At 37.4% G+C, this 20852-nt stretch overlaps 1 protein-coding gene across 1 annotated transcript in view; it reads left to right on the forward strand.

The window, feature by feature from the left end:
- PKHD1 (PKHD1 ciliary IPT domain containing fibrocystin/polyductin) overlaps nt 1–20852 on the forward strand; it is a gene marked incomplete at its 3' end in the record, with an annotated part of 394211 nt that overhangs the window by 354093 nt on the left and 19266 nt on the right. Inside the window, exons 61-63 of the mRNA XM_079780770.1 lie at nt 10195–10330; nt 11585–11672; nt 19599–19706. Of these exons, the coding sequence (XP_079636896.1) occupies nt 10195–10330; nt 11585–11672; nt 19599–19706 (332 nt within the window). The remainder of the gene's footprint in view (nt 1–10194; nt 10331–11584; nt 11673–19598; nt 19707–20852) is intronic.

Here is a 20852-nt window from a genome sequence, read left to right on the forward strand (position 1 = left end):
TTGGAAAATGTTGGAGTGATGATCAGGAGTTTACTAGGCTGAAGGTATGACCCTGATTGGGCTTTATTTAATCTAGATTATAAAGTTCTGAAAGGACACCTTTGTCAAATTGTGTGAGGCAGGAGTGTCAATGAGGCCAAACATGTTCTTGGCACAGGCCTGTGTAGGATCTGTAATATACTTTATGCTGTGTTATTCTGACTCCATAAGATTGTATTTTGAAGTTCTCCACTAGATTTCCATTCAATACACATTTCAGAAGTGAATTTACCAAAAATGTTTCCCTGAGCTTAGTAACTTAAGTCTGTGAAGCACATGTTAAGGAAAGGCAGGGGTACATTACTCTCAATTTTATAGACTACGTTAGCAAAGGAATGAAGCCCAAGTTCATCTACGGCATCTGCCATGAGGTTAAGACTGTTGGAGTCCCAAGCTCCATTTTTTAGCTGATACAAAAGAACCAGCCTGAGAGACAATATGAACTTGGCATAATGCTTAGAAAACATATATAAAACTAACCACCTCACAAATGCCTGCTTGCTTGGCTGTAGAGGACTCACCATGAGCAGGATGGTTAGTCCCTATAAACTTGTCCTGCCACTGGAAATATAAGCTCAAACCCATGCACATGTTGAGGTGATGTTGGGTCCCTGAAATAGGAAATTTATTCAGATTCTGAGCTATATTACTCAGTGACATATTAGAGCATTCATATTCTTTTAGATTATGCTGCTGTTGCTACTTTTGCATCTTATATGTGGTAGTGCTAATAAATAAGCAATTAATATTTAATGGGTATTAGTTACTCCTATACAATCTCTCCAATGAATGTGCAAGTTATTCTAAAGTAAAAACCAAAAAGGAATATCTTTACATCTGAGGCATATTCAAGGAATACATTGATTGCCTTTTTATACACAGAGCAACATATTTATACGAAAGCTTAGCTAGTATTTTTGTATTATATGTTATGTCTTTACAATGGAGATAGGTGTACCTCTTTCCTACAATACATTTATATGTATGGAAGATATAAAAAGAAAACTCAAGCATTTTTTCTGGATTCTGGTTGATTTGAAGAGTTGGGGAACTGTTGGCTTAGAATTGAAGCATGCTCCTGGTTGCATGATTGTACAAAATCTATTAAATCTTAAATAGTTTTACCAACCACCAACCCTTCAATATGTTACTGATGTTATTATGATATTATGCATAATAATATAAGAATCATGAATCTGAAAAAGTGCTCTAGTGCATACTAGCTTATGTCTAAATATGGTTTCTTTCCTTTAGCCCAATTTCATTTAGATCCCTCTCAGTTCTTTTAGTGTATTAGATTTATGAGTGACTAGAGAGAAAAAGAGCTAGTCCATTGCTAAATTTTATTTAGATTTCACAGTACTGAGCTTTTCTAATAGGATGACATTTAACAATGACTGATTTTTATATTATATATTTTAAAAAGTCTCAGTGAATATTTAGCTTTTTACTAGAAGGAGGGAAATGTCAAAGAGTAGAAGCAATGGAAGTGTAACAGAGGAAACCCAGCAAAGAGAGCAGACTGAGAACAAGTTTAGATACATGCACATATGTGTGTGGACATCATTTTATCGTAAGGACGTGAGATGGCTTCAGAAAAAGATTGCCTTTATTGCCCACAATCTGTTGTAGCCACTGTGTTTTCACTTTGACTCAGATATTTCTGATTTAATAAGAAACCATGTATATTATTGCAACAATTTTCTGTGGGGATGTATTATATCCCCCATTTCTCTCTATTCCTCTAGTATTTTAAGAAAAATTTTCTTAAAATTTAGACATAAGGCTAAAAAGCAAATAATATGAAGATAAGGACAGGCTGCTTCTTAAGAATACCTGAAAAAATATCTGCAGAATGAGAAATGCTTCATCCTAAGGGATTGAATGAGAATTAGCAAGGTTTCCCATGGTCCTAAGAATTGCACAGTATGGTAAACAACCCTGAAGCCCTGTGTAGGCCCCAAGGCCAGTCCTGTTCTTTCAACTTTGATCATACATTAACAACCTAATGAATTGACCTTGAGACAGCAGAAATTAGTCTAGGCCCTAGACTCTAGGGACACAGGGCTCTTGGTGAAAAAGCACCAAGCGCTATTGTTAATGGAATTTGTACATTTCAACAGATTGAGGCCATATCAAATATCTATAGTACTTTTCAGGAGGACTATTTCCTGAAAGCTACCAATGTCTGCTTTGTGGGGAGAAATGGGAAGCTACCTACTTTTTAATTAAAATAATGCACAGCAAAGAATTGGGCTCCCCTGGTGTTTATCTAGAGGCATCTGGATTTAAACATCCTCCCTTGGCTTGGTCAGTTCCATGAAACTGTTTCCCATCTTTCAAAACTTTGTTGGCCTCTGTTGTGAGTTTCTCAGTTTCCTCCTGGCTCCTTTATCCTTTTTGACTTACACTATTTTTATCCATTTTTATTATTTTATTTTATTATTTTAAGTAATTTCAGTGAAGTAGAGGGAACAGAGATATACCTATGCTCAATCTGCCTTTTTTTTTTTTTTTAACTAGGGTTTCCCCATGGGGGTCTTAGTTCTGTATTTTGTCTTTTATCTGAAATTCTGGAAGGATACATTTTATATTGCTTCTCTTTCTTTCGGTAGCAACTTGATTTTTGCTCTCAAATTTCTTTACCTTCTTTCTCTTCTTCTCCCCCCTTCTACTGCTTCATTAAAAAATATTCTTTGTCATATTGTAAAATGAGATACATTTATTTTTTAGTGGAAGTTTAGCTATTGAAATGCCAAAGCTATTAGTGGTTGGCAGAATTTCTAAAGTGACCTCCCATTGACTTGCTGTCCTAATCCCAGGAACCTATGAATAGGATCACGTGAGCCCTTTCTCCTGCTGTGGCAAATAAGAAGGCAGAGAGAGTCACCGTGTGAGAGGACTTGAAGGGTCACTACTTTTAAGATGGAAGGGAACACATGAGAAAAAGAAGGTGGGCTCCATGAATAGGAAGTAGACATTGGCTAACAGCCCGCAAGGAAATAGGGACCTCAATTCTATAATTACAAGGAAATAAACTCTACAACAATCTGAACGCATTCGGAAGTGGATTCTTCTCCAAAGCCTCCACCCAAGCATTGAATTTAATCAAGCCTGTCTGGGCTCTTAACCCACAACCTAGAGATAATACATTTGTGTAATTTCAGGGCACCAAATTTGTGTGATCTGTTATGCAGCAATAGAAAATGAATATGCCCTCTCTCACAAAGCTCCTTCTCTATGACATTGCCACAAACCTTGGGCTCTGAAACCAGACATACTGAGGGTGAGCATGACACTCTGGGAGTATGTATCTGTATGTTTTTATACCTATCATGTGAATAGCCTTTTAAGTTCCCTTGTTCTGTGTAAGGAGCAAGCTATGAAGCTGACTCGAGACAGAGAAGAAAACTAGGAGCGACCATTGGTGAGAGGAGTCTGTTGGCACTCATTCTCCTTTAGCATCTTCTCCAGGCCCCCTGGGCACCTGCTTTGTAGGAAAAAGCTATTTGGAGTTTGCAAAAGCAAAATCTTTCTCTCAATAGGGGAGGATATTCTTCCCAAGACTGGCAGAATTCTCGTCCAGGAAGAGATTGCTATACTGGCCAGCTTGTCTCTTTCCTCCTTCATGGCAAAACCATGGCTTCATTGTCAAAGAATGTTTCTGCACCATTTCTTCTGTTCACCACTTTGTTAAGTTACGTGGATGGCAAAATTGTCATAATGGTATTTCATATATGTGGCTTTGTGGGAAAATGAGATGCTCTGCATAAGCAAAATTTCCATTTAATTAAAAATTGCTCCTTTTATCACTATATTTTTAAAAAGCTTTAATCTCTTAAACTTGAAACACACACACACATTATCCAGCCTTATTAAATGGAAAATAATGTATATCATTCACATTTTTATTGATGATTCATGGCCATTATCAAAGCTATCATTTATTCTATAGCCCCGTTTCTGCAGCGATGCCCTTAGGGACCATTGTTCTTATACTAAATGGCCCTGGACCACTAAATGTTTGATTCTACTGCGGCATATTTTTTTCTGCTACTTTCCTTATCAATGCGATGTTAATTGTAATCCATTGCTGCTGTTAACGTATCTGTATCCAGCAGTTTCCCACCCACATACACATGTACTTCTAATGCCAAACCCGAACCACACTATCTTAAAATCAAGTAATTTATATTTATTGGTACAGATGGCGAAGTTGTAGGTAAATATAATAAAGACTTATGAAAGCTTAATGTTTTATATTACACAAACATTAGTTGAACTGCTATTATGTCCAAAAAACTATATGGCTCAGATGAAAATTTAGAGATTTTAAAATTAATGGGTAGGCAAAAAACAACAACACTTTTATGCAACTATTTAATAAGAATGTTGTATTAAATCTCATTATTCTATATCTATTACAAAGATATCACTGATTGAGAACTGCTTAACCATTAATTTAGTTTTTTGTAAAATTGGCTTGAGTACATTTTTATCTTTATAATATTTATTAGGTATTCAGGGCTTGAACTTACTATTACATTCCCAAGAGTACTGAAGCACAGTGCCATGTGCAATAAATGATCATTACGTACTAATTGAAAATATTGAAATGTAACCTGCTTGGCTTTGCCATTCTAATACTCTCGTGCAACCAATATCTTGTATTAAATCCCATTCATCAGAAAAATCTTGAGTGATTTGTTTTCCTTGTCTGAATTTGATTGCTACAGCACCCCAATACAAGTTGAAAATTTAAAAAATATTGTGCATGATCTTAAAAATGTGTTCAGAGTTTCCATTATTCCAGGTATTTATGCTGGATTTATTATAAAATATTATTTTAAATGATGTACTAACTAAAATACTTAGGTTTTGACCTCTGATTTGACCTTGTGGGAAGACATGCTGTGTTTACTCTGTGTCTGTACATACCCCTGGCACACTGCAACCTACACCTAGGTTACTCAAATCTCAAATCTCGATTTGAATTGAATAATCCCAAAGACCCTCAAGAGTTTAATAATACGTGTTAGAGCATAGCAGTAAGCACACCACCTGAGGAGTGTGCCAAAACTTGAAGTTAGCCAGGCCAAGATAGGTGGTGGCTTTCCAGAGGCGCTTAAAGACCTAAGAGAAGTAGTGCATGGTGGGTACTGATCTGTCTTAGGGTTACTATAGTAATATGTACTGGGTGCTTGCAATGTGCCAGGTCTGGAAACACTATGCTGTCATGCAGGAAGAAAACATTGGGATCATAAAACATTTCTTTTCTCTCAGAGGTTCACAGCAGCTAAGGGCATCTGGCTGGGTTTGATAGGGAACATAGGATTATAAAATACGGTAGTCCCCACTTATTCATGGTTTTGCTTTCTGAGGTTTCAGTTAACCGTGGTCAATTGTGGTCCAAAAATATTTAATAAAAAATTCCATAAATAAACAATTCATAAATTTTAAATTGTGTGGGGGTTTTAGTGGCATAATTTAAAGAATGATGGAAAATGCTCAGGACACCCTGACACACTTCATTAAAACATGGGGCTCTTTTATAATAACCTGATTTAGTAATGTTGAAGAGGCAAAGGGAGTGAGGAAGTATTTCTACCTCCCCACCCCACCACTCACAATGCCTGCACCTTAGGTCTTGCCCAGAGCCAGCCTTCACCAATAGGATTTACTTGTTTATTTGTTTACTGGATTTGTCATGCAAATATAAATAGTACCCCCCGCACCCACCCCTTTAGAGGGTTAGCAGTTTGAATCTGGCAAATTGAAAAGCAAGGGTTGAAGTGCATAGTGGTGATTTCTGAACTGGGAAATTTCTGAATTCTCTTTATCTTTCTTTTAGTTTACACTTAGCCTTGAAAAGGGTGGGGGGATTCTTTCACATACTTGACTGGGTGTTGGAAGCTGTTAACTAGTGGTTAGAACTGGGAGGATTGGAGGGAACTTTCCTCCCCCATTTTTTAAAGTTTGGCTGTAGGTCTTTCTGCCCGCAGGCTACAGTCACATTAGTGGTTGGAAATTGGATAAGGACAGCACAATGACAAATCCAGGTTGCTTGCAATAAGTTGCTAATCCCTTTGCTTTAATATCGGAGCAGCGTATAATGATGTTTGGACATCACTCCAGTTTACTGACGACCCCACTGGGGCCAGCAATAGAACCTTACAACTGTCTAACAAGGTGTCAGGTGACTCCCGTCGTCACAGCAACGGACACTGGAATCTAATCTTCCCTCCATCCCTTCTAGCACCCAATAACGCCTAGATTATATAAGTGGCCCATCATTGCTTGGTAACTTGAATCAATTAACGTTAATTCGCACAATGCTATGATGTATTGTGATCACTTTCATTTCAGGGAAGGGGGAGAAATTGCTATAAGTCACCTAAAATGAGGTTGTCTGTGGTGCTGAGGTATTAATTGGGTGTCCATATTAAATGCAAAAGGAGCCCCATCGTGAAAGGAAAGTGGATGAGTGACTCTCTTGGCTGCTATTGACCTATCAGAAGAAGACAGTGCCCTTTTCCTTTGCTTTTATCTATTACAGTTTTCCCTATTGCGTGTCAAGTTGATGTATTATAAAAAATTCATTTGGTGACCTTTCACCCCCTTAGCAGATTAAACAATTTCACTTCGATGGCATCATTAACAGGACCCTGCATTTAATGATGATTTCTCTAAAAGGCCACGGAGATTCGATTTTAAGCTAACAGATTTATTGCACTATTATAACATATCGTAAAAAACTGTACCACCTACGGTCAGGTTTTAGGATAGAAACTGCTTAAGAGTTTATGTGGAGCTTAAAGTGGTATTACCTTGGGATATGCTGTAGCAGCAAGTCTCTGACCTCCAGTGAGATGCTGTTTACATTTAATAAGAGATGTTTGCCCACAATAAACTTTAAAGTGTGTCAGGGGCAGGCCTTTCAGCGGGTGTTCAGGCAGTTGGTTCCCGTCGCTTCGTCTGCAGACATCAGTGTTCTTGTGTCAGGATTTTGATGAGCCTTTCAGTTTCTTCAGCCCACGCTGCTGGCCTAAATTCTGTCCAGCACCAGAAAGCTCTTAAGAACTAGGTTAGGGGAGAAATAGGAGCTGGTAACAATGTTAGAATTTTCCAATAACCTGGGACCCATAGAAGAATAGAATTAATAGCATAGAATTTTTTTTTTTAAAAAAAATCTGTTTCAAATTATTCCCTTTAAAAAAATTAAAAGGGGGCCTTGCCCACTCAGGTTAAGCAAACTAATAAATGGTGATGGGACTATTATATGTTCAATTCCCAGTGAGCGACTGTACCGCAGGTCAGAGCCTTAGCTGGGAGATGACTAAAGGGGGCTCTTAGGACTACTCTGCCCCATTTCCCAGAATTCTCGGGGGGGCGGGAAATTACTTCCTACAGAAACTTCATAGTTCGTGATCCACTGTATTTCCTCTTTCTAGGGTTGATTGTCACTTTTATCTGACATACACCTTTCATGCCAAATAAATAATTTATTCTTTTGTCCTCACACACATACACAAATTAAAATAAAAGGTTGGGAATAAAGTATCTGATTCAAGCATTTAATTGATGGCAGGATAAGCTACTTTTTAAAAACAAAAATCAAAATTTTTTTTGTTAGACCTGACTTAAGTTGTATAGAGGATAAGTCACTATGGGATATTAGGGTAATATATGTGATATATGATGTTTATCTTTTATATTTCCACTTAATTGCTAAAAATTTATTACATGTCTATGATGTATAGAACATAACAGGCTTGATGAGGCAATCCTATATAATAAAAGCCCAGTGACCAAAGGGTGGAATGGCCAGAATGACCAGTTGATCAGTCACTATGACATACACTGACCACCAGGGGGCAGACACTCAATGCAGGAGCTGCCCCCTGGTGGTCAGTGTGCTCCCACAGCGGGAGAAGCTGCTCAGAAAGTGGATCCATAGTCACTCGGGGATGAGCGGCGCTCCCACAGTGGGCCTATCCTCGCAGGCCATGCCCCCCACCAGTGCATGAATTCCGTGCACCCGGGGCTCTAGTAGATATATAATCTATAATGTTTTTTTTCTTAAATATGTTTTTATTAATTTGAAAAGAGAGAGGGGGAGAGAAACATCAATAAGAGAGAAACATCAATCAGCTGTCTCCTGCATGCTTTCTACTGGGGATCGAGCAGGCAACCTGGGCATGTGTCCTGACTGGTAATCAAATAGGTGACCTTTTGGTGCATGGGACAACACTTAACCAATTGAGCCACACTGGCCAGGGCTATAATGTTCTTTTAATAAAGCTATCTTGGTCATCAAAAATACCAAAGCTCTTGGAAAAACATGTTTTAAGGTATCATGAATTATATAACCACTTTATTTTATTTATTCTATTTTATTGCTAAGTCACATCAGCAATTAATGTGCTTGAAAGGGGTGAAAAACAATATAGCTCATTGGTAAACTGCTCTAGACCTTGGTCATGCACGTACTATTTGTAAGACATTTAGCAGGTTACTTTAGTCCTTTTGGACCTCAGTTTCTCCATCCTATATAATAAAAGTCTAATATGCAAATTGACCAAACAGCTAGTCGCTATGATGTGCACTGACCACCAGGGGGCAGACGCTCAACACAGGAGGTCTCCCCCAGTCCACAGGCCCCAGTTCAGCCAAGGCGGGTGCCAGTGGGGGTCCCCCGATCGCCCCGCCAGTCGCCCCACAGATCGTCTCTGATCACCAGCCAGACCTAGGGACCCTACCCATGCAAGCATTTTGTGCACCGGGCCTCTAGTGTATAAATAAGAATACCTACCTTATAATGTCATTTCATTTTTTATTTTTTATTTATTTTTTTAAATATATTTTATTGATTTTTACAGAGAGGAAGGGAGAGGGATAGAGAGTCAGCAACATCGATGAGAGAGAAACATCGATCAGCCGCCTCCTGCACACTCTCCACCGGGGATGTGCCTGCAACCAAGGTACATGCCCTTGACCGGAATCGAACTTGGGACCCTTCAGTCTGCAGGCCGATGCTCTATCCACTGAGCCAAACCGGTTAGGGCTATAATGTCATTTTAAAGATGCGATGAGTTTATACAAGGAAAGCTTAGATTAGTACCTGGTACACAGTTAGTACTCAGCATATATTAATTATGAATATTATTCTCCCCAAAGGCTTCATTCAATTAAAATTAAAAAATCAGTTAATTCCATGGTTATTGAACCTATTTAGTGCAAGCACACCATGGAGATGACAAGTATGGAAGAGCTGTTGTGAGGACTAGGTGAGCTATTCCATGTCTAACAGCTGTGCTGCTGCTTTGCGCTCAGGCATCTCGTCTCAGCTCCCAGTCATGTCATCATGGTACCAGAATCAGCCATGGAGAAAGTATTCACACCATGGAAACTGGAAAACACTAGGCATCAGGGTCTTTGAGGGGAGAGCTGGTTCACTGGCATACTACTGAACACATCCCCACTGTCTAAGTCTTATAATCTGCTAAATTCTTTCATTGGGGTCTTTGGGGGGGGGGGGCGCTTCTATCATTAAACTGTGATTAAAAATATAAGTTCATAATTAGCACTTCGGCCCTCATCCCCTTACACCCAGTCCATTCTTTACCATGACTCAGCAAAAATCTATATATATAAAAGCCAAGCAACCAGAATGATGGACCAGCTGGAATGACTGGAACAACTGGTCGCTATGATGCACACTGTGGCAGCCCCTCCCCCTGGTTGGCTCTGCCCCCGATCATGCTCCCTTCTAATCAGGGGTGGGACCAGCTGGCCAACTGCCTGTGGCTCCCTCCCAGCCATCCCCATTCCTGATTGACACCCCCCCCCCCTTATTGGGGGTGGGGGTGGTCTACCTCCTGCATCTCCTCCCCCACCAGCCCAACCCAATCAGCCCCCATTGGGGTGGGCCGGCTGGACCCCACCTGTGCACGAATTTGAGCACGGGGCCTCTAGTGTTAAATAAAGACATAATTATTATTTATTCAGTTACAATGTAATGTTCACTACAAAGTGTATTATTTTCTAGATTCAAAGGCAGATATTTTCACTGCTGGTAATGGATTTTGGCAAATCGCTACCACAGTAATATTTGTAATCATATGGCTGTATTCCATTTTGTTTTACATGTGCCAGAAATACAAGCAATTTAAAAACTGGGAACTCGATATATACTCGGCCCTATGCTCTTTCAGTCCTAGTCCAGCCTTCAGATGGAGAAGTGGGGAAAGAACTTCCAGTACAGCCACAGCTCATTTTTCTGGATAAGCAGGTAACTTGTTCACAGGTAACGATCCTTAAAGCTGGGTAGCATGTACCATGTAGATTCCATTGTCATGGTACATACTTACAGAGTGCCCCCTGGGTGACATTTGCTGCACTTAGGACTTCTCCTGACTTCTGTCATCCTCCTTCCACTTCACGGCCTGCTTTCCTTCTGCTTCATATGGATGCCCACATTTTGATTAAGAGTGAAAATACAATTTGGATAATTTTCCTCCCCAAGCAAATTCTTGAAGTAGATTTCTAGTATCTTCTGGGAAATCTGACCCTCTCAAAGAGGTAGAGCTATATTTGAAGAAGTCATTTCATATGCTAATGAGAAAATTCATGCCATCACATCTGCATTATAGTTTTGTAGTTTTTTTTAATCTTTATTGTTTTCCAGTTTTATGTTATTTTAAATGATTTCTCTCATAGGTGGTTAAGTAAATCATTAACAAGAGGTTTCACTGCTTAATTCTAATTTCAATGGCCATGCCCTCTGTTTTTATTTTACCTTTTCTGTATTTACTAAAGTTATGGAAGAAAATAAAGTGAAATAAGCTAATTAAATCTGATTTCCACTCTTTACTTTTAAAATGCATCCCCTGGCCCTAACCACTTTGGCTCAGTGGATAGAGTGTCAACCTGCGGACTGAAGGATCGATCCCAGGTTTGATTCTGGTCAAGGGCATATACCTTGGTTGCGGGCACATCCCCAGTAGCGGGTGTGCAGGAGGCAGCTGATCGATGTTTCTCTCTCATGAATGTTTCTAACTTTCTCGACCCCTCTGTAAAAAGTCAATAAAATATATTTTTTTAAAAAAATGCTTCTCCTGACATGTAGGCAGAGGGACAGAGGCCACAGGACTGAAGTCCACATTTGCAAACCTGCATTTTGATCTCACCCATTTCTCTCCCGCTTTCTTCTCTTGACCTTGCCTTCCTTAGTAACCGTCAGCACAGAATGCCACTGTCCTCTCCTACAAACTTGGCTTTTCTTTCTCCTCTTCACTGCCCTGCTCCACCTTTTCCTGTAATAATGTCCCTTCTCTTCTCTCAATGTGCTAATCATGATATATTGTTAACATGAGAAAGAAAATGCTTATTTATCATTTTTCTTCCTTTGCTTGTTTGTACCGAGTTTGTGCTTTATGCAAGATTCTATTCTAAATTCTCTTCTTTTATAGATAAATTCATAGATTCTCTTCTGAATCCAACTTTTCCTGTTTTGTTTCCCCCCCCCCCCCCCCCCCCTTCTCAGAATCGGAGAGTCGAGTCCTTGGGGCTGCCATCAGAGCCTTGGGCCATTTCTGTTTCCCTGGAAGGGACTTCAGATTCAGTGCTGAAAGGTAGGTATCTGTGACATTCAGAGACCTGTTACTGCTGCATCTGCACAGAAAATGTTTGCAGCCGTTAGGGATTCATAGCAAGGTCAGTTATCCTCAGTATCTTCAGTAATTTGAAAGGAACATCCATCATTCCCACTCTACAATGCCAGTGTTTGTGAAAAGAAAGTTTCGGCTGGCAGTAAATACTTAAGGAAACACCCCCTCCTCTCCCCTCCTTTGCATGATGAAGGAGCATTTTTGTCATGTCCATATCCCCAATAGGGTGTAAGGAGAAGAGCATGTCCCCTAAGACAAATGATTCTTTAGTACAGTATCATGGACTGGCTGAGGGATCAAGTCACCCATACAAGTTGGTTTCTATGGAGAAACACTGGCTCAATGATAGGAAGAATAAATGTGATGGCAAATGCAAAACACCCGGTCCGGAGCAGAACCTCAAGTTCATTTTTCCCTCTCCACTTTTCTTTGTCTTCTGTTACCTTCCTGTGCAGTCCAAGTACCACTGCTTAGCTTCATTTACTTTCCCAATATCATGTGCATGTGAAAATTTAAAAAACACATATTTTATTTTTTGCTCCTATGAATTTGAATATTTTAGATACCTCATATAGATAAAATCATACAATATTTGTCCCTCCGTGACTGGCTTATTTCCTTGGCATAATGTTCTCAAGATTCATCCAAGTTGTCACATATTTTAGAATTTCCTTTTTTTAAAGGCCGAGTAGTATTTCATTGTATGTGTATTCCACGTTTTCTTTACCTGTTCATCTGTTGGTTGACATTTTGATTGTTTCCATTTCTTGGCAAGTGTGAATAGCACTGCAATGAACATGGGGTGCAGCTATCTCTTTGCAGTCCTGATTTAAATTCTTTTGCATAAATACCTAGAAGTGGGCTTGCTGGATCATATTTCTATTTTTAATTTTGTGAGGAACCTCCATAGTGTTTTCCATAGCAGCTGCACCATTTTGCATTCCCACCAACAGTACACAAGAGTTCCAGGCCAACACTTATTGTCTTTGGGTATTTTGATAATAGCCATCTTAATAAGGTGTAAGATAATATCTCATTTTATTTTGATTTGCATTTCCCTGATTAATAGTGATATTGAGCATCTTTTCATATACCTGTTGGCCATTTGCAGGTCTTCTTTGGAGAAATGTCTGTTTGAGTCTTTAGTCTATTTTTAAATCATATTATTTGTTTGTTTATTTTTTGATATTCATTTGCAGGAGTTCCTTATATATTTTGGAAATTAATCCTTATCAGATATACGGCTTGCATATATTTTCTCCCATTCTGTAGTTTGCCTTTTCACTCTGTTTATTGTTTGCTTTGTTATGCTTAAGATATTTAGTTTGATATTATCCCACTTGTTTAATTTTGTTTAAAATGTCCAAATGATTCACAGATTCAATTTAATCTCTATCAAAATTTCAATAACATTTTTTACAAAAATATTTTTAAAATTATAAAATTCATATGGAACCACAAAAAAATCCCAAATAGACAAAAAGAATCTTGAAAAAGCAAAACAGGCATCACATGCCTGATTTTTAAAATATATGACAAAATTATCTTATATAATAAAAGGCTAATATGCAAATTATCCCCTTGGGAGTTCAACAGACCAGGAGTTCGACCGCTTGCTATGACGTGAGCTGATCACCAGGGGCAGCGCAGAACAAAGGAAGGCCCCAGCCGGCCCTGATCGCTGGCCAGGCCTAGGGACCCCACCCATGCACAAATTTCGTGTCCAGGACCTCTAGTCTATATATATAAAAGGCTAAGTGACCATATGTCCATCCGATCATCCAACCTACTGGCCGGTATATATGACATGCACTGGCAATTTAAAAATAAACGTTGACTCACACATGTGTGATACATATAAAGCTCTCGCTGGTGCCAATTGCACGTGAAGCCAGAATGTATCTGAAGACCAACTGTTGGCATTTTGTTGTTGTTATATCATGTTGTTGTTGTTTATTTATTAATCAATTTATCAATCATTGTTTTTATCAATGTTTTTATATCATGTTTTTGTTATTTTCATATCATGTCTTTGTTGTTTTTATATCATGTTGTTATTATTTATTAGTCAATTTATATATTATTTTCATATACATTTTACTAATTTTCTTTAATCTCTGACACTTTTATTATAGAGAAGGGGTGAATAGTGATATGAAAATATTTTGTATTTTAATTTTATAATACTATAGTATATATACTATTTTGACATGTAATTTTTTTGCAGTAACATAATTACCACACGAATCTTTCTTCTAATTAACTTCCTTTCAGTGTGCATGAATCCATGCACCAGGCCACTAGTATTAAATAAAATAGTATGGTACTTGCATATAGGCAGACTTATAGACCAAAGGAACACAATAGAGATTCTAAAAATAAGTCCAGGTACATACATACGGTCAACTGTAATTCAACAAGGGAACCAAGGATACACAATGGGGAGAAGATGGTTGCAATTGGTGTTGGGGAAACTGGATATCCACAAGCAAAAGAATAAAGTTGAACCATTGTTTTACACCATACAGAAAAAAAATCAACTAAAAACGGATTAAAGTCTTAAATATAAGACCTGAAACTTTAAAATTCTACAAGAAAACGGACAAAAAGCTTGTTGATGTTGGTCTTGGCAATGATTTCATAGATATGGCATCATAGACACAGGCAACACAGGCAAAATTAGAGAATGTAGTGATAACTTTGTAAAAAATTAACTTACTAGATTTCATATGCACTTCATAAACCAGTTAAGATATTTCTATTGGTTTTGGGTTTTCCCAAACTTGTAATGTTTTTTTTTCCAAACTTGTAAATGACTCACCTACCAGTACAAACATCAGCCTATCTGCAAAATTTCTGGTTTCCAAGGAAAGGTCATTATTTTATAGTTATTTATTATTCTACTCAGGCTATGAGTCTAAGCTCATTCACATGGCTCCTGTAAAATATGTGAAATGCTAAAATGTATAGGAATAAGCCCATTATAAAAGTGCTACATCTTGCCTCTCCTGCTAATTGCATTTATTTTGGTCTAAATTATTTCTATTGTCTGAAATATAACACTTGCCTCTCCTGAGGATATTGTATTTTCATTCTTTGTTACTTGTCTCTATAAAAGGAAAGACAAAATTGTTATGATAAAGTTTCCAAGAAAATGAATTCTCATTCAGCAGTTTTTAAAATAAATTAATCTCAGGATTTTTTTAAATCAGTGTATTATTTAGCTTATAGTTTTTGTGCTAAGCTGTACCTCATCAATTCCAGAAAACAGGACTAGCCACAGAGATAGCCACTTTTGAAAATTTTCTTGAGGAGGCAATCAACATATCTGATTAAATATTTCATAGTCAAAACTCTTGTTGTTTAAATCTTGTTTCATTCTGTTGTTTTCTTATTGGAGCTATAAATTTGACTGCTCTCTCTTTTCAAGTTGCCTTTCAACTATTTTGGCCTGTAAATTTCCTGCTCTATTTACTTACTTATTAAGAAATCAAAGCTTTTTAGCCTGTGGACAAATATAATTTTCTTCCAAACTTGTATAGTTACTCTCTTCATTGCCCTGCCCATTTTCTCTTTCCATAACACATTTTTAAAGACCCAGATGTTGCTGCTCATTTTATGAGAATCACCTCATAGACTTTCCATCTTCTCTATACTTCCACTCATACAATCGATATTTTACTCACGTTGGTGAAAGTAGCACCCACATTGCTGACTCATATTTGTTCTTCTTGGTGATTTCTTTGCCCAAGCAATTAAATCTGAAACTCTTTGGGTTTAAAATCTCAAGGAAAGAGGACAGCCCAAAATGTTCCTTGTACAAATTTGCAGAAAAAAAGCCCACATTATTAAGAAAGTAAGGTAATTAAGCAAAGCTATCACAGGTTGGCTAATGTGAAAATGAAATGTTCAAAACTGCATTATGAGTTAATTTTATTTATTTAAAAAATATATTTTATTGATTTATTATTATTATTTTTTGTTTTACAGAGAGGAAGGGAGAGGGATAGAGAGTTAGAAACATCAATCAGCTGCCTCCTACACAACCCCTACTGGGGATGTGCTGGCAAGCAAGGTACATGCCCTTGACCGGAATCGAACCTGGGACCCTTCAGTCCGCAGGCCGATGCTCTATCCACTGAGCCAAACCAGCTAGGGCTATGAGTTAATTTTAAACTGTCTGCCTTGATGATGTCAGTCTGTCCATTCTTTAATGCCATCTAGCTGTTGCTGGCTTGGTCTGGAATGCATCAAATATAATAGTAATTCTGATCTTAACACAGCAGCATAAAAATAACAATTTTCAGCTTTTTTCATGTTCTATATCAGTTGCTATCACCTGACTACTGAAACTCACCTACACCTATCCTCTACTCCATACATTCCCCATATTCTATACTCCATCCACACTTCAAACCATACACACACTCTACACCTTGCCCTCACTCCATATCTGTCATTGTACTTTCATGCTTCTGTAATAGAATATCATAGACTGGAGGGCTTATCAATGAAGACATTTATTTCTCACAGCTCTGGAGCCTGCAAAACCCAATATGAAGGCCCCAGCGAATTCTGTGTCTGGGAAGGGTCCACTTCCTGGTTCATAGACACTTCTCACGGTGTCCTCACATGGCCAAAGGGGTGAGCAAGTTCTCCGGGGTCTCTTTTATAGGGTACTTAATGGCGTTCATGAGACCTCTGCCCTGATGACCTAATCACCTCCCGAAGGCCCATTTCCAAAGACCATGACATTGGAGATTAGGTTCCAACACAACCTTTCAGTCCATAGCAACACCTTACCTACACTCTATAACTTACCCGTATCTAGTAGCTCATTTATATTCACTGCTTTACTCATAGTCCATATCCTTAGTCATCCTCCATACTGGACCTATACTCTATACTCTACCCACACTCCTTACCTTACTCCTATTCTATCACTTACCCATACTCAGGCCCTACTTCATACTCCATGCCTTGTATTGTATTCTCTTTTAAAAAATATTGTAGTAAGATACACAGAACATAAAGCTATCTTAACCATTTTCACATGTATAGTTCAGTTACCTATATTTTTTTTACCTTACCCATACTTCATGCCTTAGTTATATTTCATACCTTACTTATACTTCATACCTTGCTTATACTTCATACCTACTCATATTCTATACCTTATATATACTCCATACTTCACAGTATTTTATACATTAACCATATGCAGTAGCTTAGTCATACTCCATACCTTACTCATATTCCATACCTTACTTTTGTACTGTACCTTACTCAGACTCCATACTTTACTCCTGATACTTACCTCCCCAAATCCTTCATTATTTTTCTTTTAGTTATCCCAAGGATCTGATCGCTGACTAGCTTAGATAACAACAACTCACACTAAGCATGGTGACTCACCTGGATCAGTATTGTCATCATTCTTCTCCTTGGGAGATTCATGGGAAAGTATGAGGAACATGCTGAGGTTGTCTTCTATGCACACACTTTGTGTGTGTGTGTGTGTGTGTGTGTGTGTGAGAGAGAGAGAGAGAGAGAGAGAGAGAGAGAGAGAGAGAGACAGAGAGAGAGAGAGAGAGAGACAGAGAGAGACAGAGAGAGACAGAGAGAGAGAGAGAGAGAGAGAGAGAGTTGTAGGGAAAACATTTTGTGCAGTTTTCCAAGTTTAGAGAGCCCACATCACCAAAACATTCTATTTCATTTGATTGAAATTATCTTTTAAAACCATCATGAAATAGTTCTAGTTAACTTTGGAAAAAATGGAACCAAATCCATTTGGGATGGATTATGTAACTTATTCTACTAGTAAGTATTTCCTGGAGAAAAACAAAATAACAACAACAAAACTATACCAATAGATCTAGTGTAAATCTTTTATTCTGCAATTTTACTTCATGTTCTTTTGTCTTTGTAGACCTTCCTCAGTAAAAAAGAGATTATTTCTTAAAAAGCAAATTTGCATACACAAAAACTATTATTTAAGGGCCTTTCAGATCCTTTGATAATTATAAATCCTAGTTGTAGGGAAAAGACGTTCTTAATATTTAAAAAAAGTGGAAACATTAATAATATAGTTTGATGTAAATATGTAATAGTTTGCTAGTTTAGCTAGAGGTGAGAGAGATAGCATGGCAGAGAACTTGAGCTGAAAAGGTATTTTAGAAACCATATGCCCTGCAGAAACACTCAGGTAGCAATCCCTGGTTAAGTCATGTAATCAATTTCAGTTTTGCACAAGCCCAACACCCCATCTCGTGGAAATTCCCGCAGCCAGTACGTTGTTTATACCAGCTTGGTCAGGGAGCCTGGCAATGGCATTTGTATATTTTACAATTATCATTCCAGAGATATGATGAACCCTGGAGTAATGTACTGTACTTGGCAGCAACTGCCTCAGCTTTTGCGCGCATATGCTTCAAATCTGAGGATATCATAGATATATATGGGAATCTTTGTAGAGATCTCTGAGGCAAGCTGGTATTTAACACAAAAGCAAACCCATTTGGAGCTAAAGCACTTTCCATTAGGCAGTTTGGCGGCTGTTCTATGAGGCAGACTCACTGTGCTCCACGGACACATTTCGATTAAATGCTGCTTTGTATTCCTCCAAAGATGGGAACAATAAGGACATTTGTCAAAGGAAAAACTGCAGCAAACGATTTCATGTTGAACATCTGTACTCTGCAGTTCATTGTTTGCAAGAGTTTATTGACCATAATTTTGATGCATATAGGTTTTAAAGAGTATAAACTGCATTTATCTTGGGCGCCTATCATTTATTTTAGTCTTGGCTTATTTATTTCCATTTTTTTTCCTGGGCATTTTATTTATTTTGGTACTCTGACGAGATGAAGGAAAAGATGTTTCCAAAAAAGGAAGTTTAGTTAGCTTTGCAAAATTGATGAGGGAAGACAATGTTTTCACCAAAAGGATTGAGCAATTGAATTGAAATATGTAACACTAAGCATATTATATCTTTATGATACCTTTCAGCCTTAAAAGATTTCCAACCAATTTATAAACTTTAAGACCACTTCCTATCTCATTGTCCATCATACCAATCACAGTGACTTTTCCATAGTGACTTTTAGTAGCAGCTGTTAATTAACAAAGTAATTTGAGGATAGTGGAGTCAGAAGACTAATTAATGGCATTGTGAACGCGAGCCTGCCTGGAGTTGTCTTCTTTCACTTTATAAATGGATGGCCCATTTTTAGAAGATGTGAGCTTTCTTTTCTGCATTTTACCCAGGGAAACCATGGCCCAGGCAATTCATGTTGCTAAATCTTTATCAGTCATGCTTTGAAGCATTGCTGGAGTCTTGATCAATTGGCCTAACTCTGTCCCCACATAAAATATAGAACCTTTGAATAGAAAAGAGACAGAGCCAAAAAACTGACCACGTAGGAAGACAATAGTATTTCTTTCTTGAGAGACATTTAATAATAAATTAGTGGAGATAGATACAGTAGTGGTTAAGAATGCTAACTTTGAAATTAGGCAAATTTGGGCTATAACCCCAGTACCGAGTAATTTGACATCTTATGAGTCTATTTCCTATTATCTAAATTATATAGATAATAAGATATTTTATACATTTTTATGAAGCTTATTTATAAGTACATATAATGTATTTATAATGTATATAAATCACAGTGTCTGGTTAAGCTTTCAATACATGTTAGCTGTTATTATTGGATTATTTGGTTCTAAGACTTGTCTAAGACTTAATCTGATCCTGATGGATTTAGTAACCTCTTTAATTAAAAAAAAGTTTCCTTTATTGTCCAATTGTCTCTCTATAGAGAAGACTCAAATGAATTACTCTTGAGTAGATAACTAACATTTACTTTTTGTTTTTGTGTTCATTTGTAGGGTGTACTCAGGCAGAAACTCGAGATGGTTATGTGAGCTTCTCCAACTTGGCAATTTTGATCTCTGGGTCAAATTGGCGCTTTATTTTTACTGTCACTTCCCCTCCAGGTAATTTCAGCACAGTGTGTTTTATTATCTGTTTGTTTTATTTAAAAAATAGCCCCTTCTCCTTTGTCATTGAATAGCTCTTATCATGAATAAGGAGTCATCTAAGTTTAGAGAAAAAACATCAACTGATTATATTATTAAGGTGTGAGAAGCAAGAGCACATGTAGAAATTAAGTCTCAGGAGAATCCTGGTAAGCAAGAATCCAAATGTCCATTTTCCTCTAGTTGTTAAAATTTTCTTTGAATTTTCTACTTTATAAAAAACATATATGTGACATTTGATAGCATTGGGTTGTATATTAATTAGAAATTTTAATTTACAGAAAAGAGAGTCCTGGGATACAGAGTATTATGAATTCTTTCATTTCTGCCCTCACCCATCCCTCTTCCCCTCCCGCCACATGGCAACTATATCCATTTAAAATCCTGGTATTTTAGAAGTATAGGTATAAAGCATGTGTGACTTGCTTATATGTATGCTTCAGTCCTTCTTAAAAAACATTAAAAAGAAATTTCCCTTCTGAAGTATTCTTGATAATTTTTTATTTGGTAGAAGGTAATGCTATCCAGCAAGTTTATAGTAGGTAACATGTTAATTAAACTTCAAAGCCAGAGGAGCCTATGTAAAATACCTCTTTCTCATTCCCAGAAGGGTAGAGCTGAGAGTCCAATTTCTGCCATTCTCTTTTTAAAGGGTTGAACTCTGATAGAAACACAGAGCTTTCCACTTAAAAAAAATAATTTAAATATTGCCTGCATTATTTGATTTACCAGAAAATCTACCTAAAAGAATTTGTAAAATACTAACATTGCATTTGAACTGAAAGGTAGAAATTTACAATCAATTATTAAGTTTGGTCAGGGAAGTTAGTCTGATACCTAAAACATACAACTGTAAAAAGCAGTTCATGTACAGGTGTGATAATACAGTTTTGTAAAATGTACTAGAGCAGTCATTACTTCATTCAGACCTCTTAGATATTGGAAATGGCAAAGGAAATAAAATGTTTTGATGTGAGATATCTTAAGTTCAACAACAAATATTTAATTAAATCCAGACATTAGTCTTCCATCATGAAACAAATTCAAACTGTCATAGTAAACTTTTCAATACGTTAAAAATGTGGCTTTCATAAAAATATATAA

This window comes from Cnephaeus nilssonii (assembly GCF_951640355.1).
Source record: "Cnephaeus nilssonii genome assembly, chromosome: 9".
Lineage (NCBI taxonomy): Eukaryota > Metazoa > Chordata > Mammalia > Chiroptera > Vespertilionidae > Cnephaeus > Cnephaeus nilssonii.